This window comes from Physeter macrocephalus, unplaced genomic scaffold, assembly GCF_002837175.3.
Source record: "Physeter macrocephalus isolate SW-GA unplaced genomic scaffold, ASM283717v5 random_1225, whole genome shotgun sequence".
Lineage (NCBI taxonomy): Eukaryota > Metazoa > Chordata > Mammalia > Artiodactyla > Physeteridae > Physeter > Physeter macrocephalus.
Genome location: NW_021146334.1, coordinates 279 through 6,866, shown reverse-complemented (window position 1 = coordinate 6,866; position 6,588 = coordinate 279). Strand labels below are relative to the sequence as shown.

General features: G+C 52.9%; 1 protein-coding gene across 1 annotated transcript; it reads right to left on the bottom strand.

The window, feature by feature from the left end:
* Positions 1–1,949: 1,949 nt before the first annotated feature.
* On the bottom strand, positions 1,950–5,725 carry LOC114485320 (dual specificity protein phosphatase 10-like). The gene is made up of 2 exons (XM_055083415.1): positions 5,537–5,725; positions 1,950–3,369 (listed from the first exon to the last, which is right to left on the bottom strand). The coding sequence occupies exon 2, from the start codon at positions 3,324–3,326 to the stop codon at positions 2,448–2,450; it is 879 nt and encodes a 292-aa protein (XP_054939390.1). The 5' UTR covers positions 3,327–3,369; positions 5,537–5,725; the 3' UTR covers positions 1,950–2,447.
* Positions 5,726–6,588: the final 863 nt, after the last annotated feature.

The window sequence follows — 6,588 nt, the reverse complement described above, 5'->3', positions numbered from 1 at the left end:
CTTTGGTTTATCCAGATGAAAGGGTAGCTAGGGGCATTCGAATATCAATCTCTTTCCCGTCCTTCCCATCGTGGTCCCAATTTTAGGCCATTCCCCCAAAAGAGACCGAAATAATAATGACAAAAATAATAAAGTAGATTACTGACCCTTTTGCTCCTGAACTACATATATTCAACCAAACTCCCAGATATTTGAAGAAAGAGCCCCCAAACCTACAAATAATCCAACCTCTACCACCAGGGCGTCTTCCAGGTCGACCGCCGCTGTGTCTCACCAACCCGAAAATGATGAGCCCTCAAAGCGGCCTCCCAGGCACCCAGTGGTGAGGTCAGCAGCATGTCCGGCCCCGCCCCATTGAGGCAATCTTCCTCACTGACACTGAGGAACACGCACAGGCTGCCCAGGCTCTCAGCTGCATCCACCGGAAAGGGGGAAAGGAACCCCACTTTGATCCGTAACACCTAGGAGATGCATTGCCCAGCGACTGACAGGCCACACTCATACACAACAACGCCCACTGCAAAGTAGAGGGTAGAATCTACAACTCCTTCCAATCACCCTATGTTCATGTTCAGGGTCATCTTCATGTGGACTATTTGATGCCTGTCCTCAGATCATACAGACACTAAAGGTCTGCTTTCCCTCAATGACATCTACTCTACATGAGCAAGAGACCACCCTCAAGATCATTGCACTGGTTCTCCCCTTCTTGGCTCCCCAAGGCAAACTATTACAAATGGGAAGTTTGTAGACTATTTTCTCATCCAAAAAAGATGAGACAAGCCAAGATCACGGGGACACGATGCTAGCTGGGTAAACCTACTGGGACTCACTCAAAGTCAGCCAAATGAGAATACAAAACAATAAAATACAGGGGTACACAGAGGAAATCTGAGCATACCTGTAACCCCAAGAAAACGCATCAGCAACAACAACAAAAAAATATCTGGGAGCCGCTGGGAACTCTCCGGATGCAACTTCCATGATGTTCTCCTTCTCCTGAGAGCCCACCAGCCCAAGGAAAGCCATACTTTTGTGCTAGCTGAGCCCAACAAGAGCAGGTTTGAGGGCAGTAAGTGTAAGCAGAGGGAACGATGTCAAAGACATTCAGAACGGGCTTCCCTGGTGGCGCAGTGGTTGGGAGTCCGCCTGCCGATGCGGGGGACGCGGGTTCGTGCCCCGGTCCGGGAGGATCCCACACGCCGCGGAGCGGCTGGGCCCGTGAGCCGTGGCCGCTGAGCCTGCGCGTCCGGAGCCTGTGCTCCGCAACGGGAGAGGACACAGCAGTGAGAGGCCCGCGTACCGGAAAAAAAAAAAAGACATTCAGAACTTATTTCTAAGAACACTGCTTAACAAAAGGCAGAATGCACCATTGGGAAGCCAAGAAGAAGAATGGCAGAGCTGCCCACAAAGGCACAACTACGAACTTGCTCAGCCCAATGGCCTGTTGCAATTTAAATATGCACAGCGTTCAAAGGAACCCAGCAACGTCTTTGGTCTACACACTGCACGAGACTGGCTGGTGACGTGGCCCAGACTGTGTGCCTTGACCCAACACACAAGGGAAGAGAAGAAATAAGATGCCTGTCTCTCACTACCACCACTACCCCCCGACAGAAGACACCGAAGATGAAGCGTGGTGTGCAGTGCCCCAAAGGATGGCATCCGAGGGCAAAGAGGCGCACACCTGCATTGGATACGGGACGCGGGCTCCACTACTAGGTTAGGCAACGCTGTGTGGAAGGAGCCCAGAGACCAGGGAGCAATTAATTCCTGCTGCCAGGGCTCAGCGACACTGACCTGCCAGTTATTCTGTGCTCAGTGGGGCAAGTGACCCACCGCCCCATCTTGGGAGGAGCCATGACGCCACGGGTTGTCAGGTGATGCCAGAAGGAACAACGGGCTGGGGACTATTTCATAAAAATGACTCTGCCCCTTGAAGCTTTGGCAGAGGAAAGGATGTTTGGGGGGAGCTTATACTTTCTGAGGGGCCTTAGAATAAGGCTCTCTGCCTTTCCTGAAGGTCGCTTTCAGAGAGGTGAGAAACAGGAAGAATTTCCCACAAAAAAACTGGTACCTGGAGCTTTACTTGGAGCTCACCACAGTTGCGGTTTCCTCTGTTCCATCAACTTTGATTAAGTCTGAGAGACAAGAACTTTCCAGCTAGTTTGACTGGCATAGAACCACCAGACCAGGCATGACTGGAGATGCCCTCTGGTGTCATAAAGCCCCTTTATAGAAAGATGAGAAAACGGTCTCCAAGAGGGGAAATGACTTGTACAATGCAAATGAGAAGGTGAATCAAGACTAGAGCCCAAATCTTCTGGCTTTCAGTTCAAGGCTGCTGGGTTTCTCTCCCAACCCCAAAATAATTAAGAGAGGGCACGGAAGGGAGGACAGGAAGAAGAAAGGCAATTCTGTTTTTTTGCAGGAGGATGCTGTTACTTCTAAGAGAAAACCCAGAGTGACCCCAGGCTTACCAGGACTGTGCTCGGGGAGGGGGTGGGGGCATTACCTTTCAACACCAGAGGTTCTTTGCCTTCTCTCTTCAGGGACTCGAGAACTATGTGGAGAGGCTGGGAGGGCATCACTCGGCTCGGCTCATTGGTATTCTCATCATAAACTATAATTTCTTTGGAAAAGATCCTCTTGAAAGAGTCCTTGCCTTCCCTACAGGAAATCAAGTCTAAGACAGTGATCTTGCCCTGCTGCAGTCTCCGCCGGCTGATCTTATCGGCACAGTTAATGTGGACAGCTCCTTGGATGTGACTCTTGTTGTACTCCATGAAGGGCCGGCAGTCAATGATGACAGGGCCCTGGCTCGGCAGGTGACTCTTGCTGCATTTGGTCATCTTCTTTGCCAAGTCATTGGGGTAGATTATTTTGATGCTGGCTAGCTGCTTGGGGGTCCCTGACACAGGGCTGCCCACCCCACCTGATGGACTTAGAGAGCCTGCATTCTCACTGCTGTTGACCATCTGGTTGGCTGGGCAGGTGGTAGAGCTTCCAATGGTGCTGGTGGTGGTGCCAGCGGCAACGGCTTGGGTTGGGGCCTGATTGTCCTTGTCGTAGGTTGCCACAGTGCAGCAGCTGGCACTGCTGCATCCACAATTCAGGGAGCGGGCAGAGCCGCTGGATGAGGGCATATACGTCAGATTCGCAGCCTTTAGGGACACAACGGTGGTGGCGATGACAGGAGGGTGGCTGGTACTGCCAGGGGTGGCAGAGCCAAGGTAGCTAGAGTCTAAACAAAGGTTGAGATCCTGAGGTCGTACAGGCCTAGACAGTGCCACCACTACCCTGTCGTCTAAAGGAGACGGAGGCATGAGGAGGCTGAAAACTGGCAATTCAAGAAGAACTCAAGACAGTCTGTAAAGAAGGGGAGGGGGGAAAGAAAGAATAAAGTCACGTGACACAAAAGGCAGTCGAATCCAATCCCTAGGAAAGGGCTTTGCATCCCTCCGAGCAAAGTCGTCCTAAGTGCCCTTTATCCTGTCACTCTCAAAGCCTGAAGCTCATTGCTATGGATTGATTCAAAGAGGATGCAAAACTGAGGACCCCCCAGTTCTTGCTAAGTCTAAGGTTAGATGTAAAGTCTGTGCAAATGTTGACGAACAACCTTTCACGGACCCACATCAGAGTTCAGCCTGAGAAAAGGTAAAAGCACAAAGAATTAGAAAAGCTGAAGACAGAAGGGAAGGCTCTTAAGAGGCATCTCTTCTGGGCCTCATCTCCTGGGCAGAAGTATAATGCAACCGTCTGAGAAAGACCCGTGCATCCACCCGGGCATACTTTCCATGTAATTCCTTCACCCACTGCAAAGGCAAAGGAATGACCAAGGGTGCTGGCATAGCTCACGGGAATATACAGCAGCTAAATATACATCAGGGGCGGATGTCAACTTTCTGCACATCAAAATGAAAGCATCCCCCTAAGTGAATCTCCTTAACTGCCAGCTATTCTTACTTTCCATTCGACTGAGTGAGTCCTTTGAAAAGCACAACAAAGTCATATTAAAACCTCCCATGTTTCCAATTAGCCTCTTATAAATTAATCTGCATTTCCTCTTTCATTACAAACTAGCCTCCTAGAATGAAGCCTCAAGCCAAGGAGCCAGGTCTGGAAACCCCACCTCTGGCAGATCCATCCCTTGGATTGTTCCCTTGCCGCACCACCCCTCCACTTCTGCCTTTAAGGAAAGGACCACTTCAACTCTCCTCCCTCCTTCTTTCCCCACAGGCACATCCTAGAGATCTTCTCAATGGGAGGCAGCCGCTATGCGTAATCTTTCAATCCCACACAGATATCCCCCCTCTTCAAGAGGATGGATTCATTAAGAAGACTTCCCAATGAGCCCGTCCCTGTGGGAAGTAAAGAGTTGCTCAGGGGTCTACCTCCTGTCTCATGAGAGGGCGCGTGCAAAGGGACAGTTCCTTCCTCCCCGTAGGCACAGGGGCACTCCACACCCGGGCCCTGATGGCTCCTCTCCTATTAGACATACACACAGAAAAGAACCCAAACCCCATGCAAGAGTAGCTCATCTAAACGAACTTTAAGAGGTGTCCGGAAAAATGTCATCGAACATCCCTCTACACAGGACTGTCACCACTCTCTGACACAGAGCCAGTGTCACAGGCAGAATCCAAACATTCACACACACAGGGGCACGCACCTATCACATCCACAGATCCCCACCGACTCAGCTTTCTCTCACCACCTTTGGATGGGCAAGAAGGATCCAACCCCTTTTCTCTCTCCCTTCCTCTTTTCTTTCCTCCCTTCTTTCCTCCCTTGCCCTCCCTCCCTCCCTCCCTCGCGTAGTATTTTTTGAAGAGCAAGTACTATTCCAGAAGATATAACTGTTTCCCAGCTGGACCAAGCAGTGAAAGTCTCTGCTATTGTGTTACCTGGTAGGGTACGTCCCAGGATCAACAGTCCATTTCCCTTGAAAGGGACGCATAAGCGTGTTCACGGAGACACAAGCTGGGACCCCCACCTCCACACAGAGTGCGCGGCGCACACACACTCTCTCTCACACACACGCTCGGAGTGTTTAAAGAGATCTGCATCCCTGCAGCAGAGGGTCGGGCGTAAATATATATTGCCCGTGAAACCATCCAGACTAGCCTAGGAAACCTCCCAGAGAAATACTGAGCTATCCCCTCTCCCTCGCTAGTCGTTCTTCCACCTCTAGAAAATGAAGTAGTTAGAGAATGCTTCTTCCCCACTCCTGGGGCACTTAACATCCCCCTTCGCAACAGAGCGCACTAACAAGTCCCTGGCATTTAAAACTGCCGCAAAGCGTCCCAACAAACCTCATTTTTTCCTCGCCCCCAATCCAAGTAGACTGCAGAGAGAGTAAACGCACAGGGCAGCGTGAGCCAACAGCCGGAACCCTTTAACCTCACCTGCTGTGGCTCTTCCGTGAGCATCGCAACACACACACACACACACGCACGCACGCACATACTCACTCACACTCACACCGCCTTACACTCCCGGGCTCTCAGGAGTAGCCACGGTGACTTCCACTTACTTCATAAATAAGTGTAACCCTCCACCATCTGGCGCTCCGCTTAGGCTGTGGATTCGCACATTCAGCCCTCATTCACTTGGCTTCATTGATCTCCAGCAGCAACATAGTTACTTTCTCTTTTGCTACACTGTAAATGTAAGGTTCTGAGGGGGCGGGCCGGCTGCCGATCGACGGCGCGTTGGACCAATAGAAATCCAGAGAAAACTAACCGCTACTTCGCAGCAGCCCGCGGCCAATGGGTGGCTGGAGAGGGCGGAGCCAGGGCGTGGCCTTGCCTCTTTAAGGAGGGTTTATCCGACGCCGCTTCGGGTCCACAGTGTTAGAACACGGGCGGTGATGTCATTGGCAACCAATCAAAAACTTAAAAGGGCCAACTGGGGCCCGCGCGGAGCAGCTGCTCTCTATTTACATGTAAACCGAACCGGCAGGATGCAGTTAACCCTTTCCGGAGCTGGATTGTCAATGGGCTGGACTCGCCGCTCCAGCTAAAACTGGCTCTGCCCACTTGGCGGGATCCCCCTACGTCCCCTCACCGCGGGACAGACCACGCTATTTCTTTTCCCTTCTTACTCTGGACGGATGATCAAACGTGTTGGAGTAACTTTCTACAGGCAAGTGGCAACGAGAATGATCACTCTCCCCAGCGGGAAAAACAGGTTCTCCGAGTCGCTCGACGTGCCTTGAGAAACCCAAGATTCACAGACGTCGCCGAGCCACCCGCGCGGGGGGATGCATGTGAGCACGCGGCCAGGGGCGTCGCTTCTTCTCCAGTCCGCGGCTTGGGGCCACGCGCTGGGGGCCTGGGCTCTGGGGCGTCTGGCGAGCCGGCCGTCCGCCCACGGGCAGTGAGGCCCTCCAGCCTCGCCGCGGCCCGACTCCTCCGGGCCACCCCCTCGGCCCCGCGCCGCCAGGAAGCGTCGGCCGGCCGCCCGCCCGCCCGCAGATGTCGCTGCCCCTCCGGCTGCCCTACTGCTAGCCGGCGCGGAGGTGGCGCGGCGCCCTCTGGCTCTCCTACATCTGCGCCCTGGTCACGCCCCCGCTTTCCCCGCCTG

Bases quoted from the DNA above. Each gene is read 5' to 3' on its own strand.
- LOC114485320 (XM_055083415.1), bottom strand. From the start codon at position 3,326: ATGCCTCCGTCTCCTTTAGACGACAGGGTAGTGGTGGCACTGTCTAGG.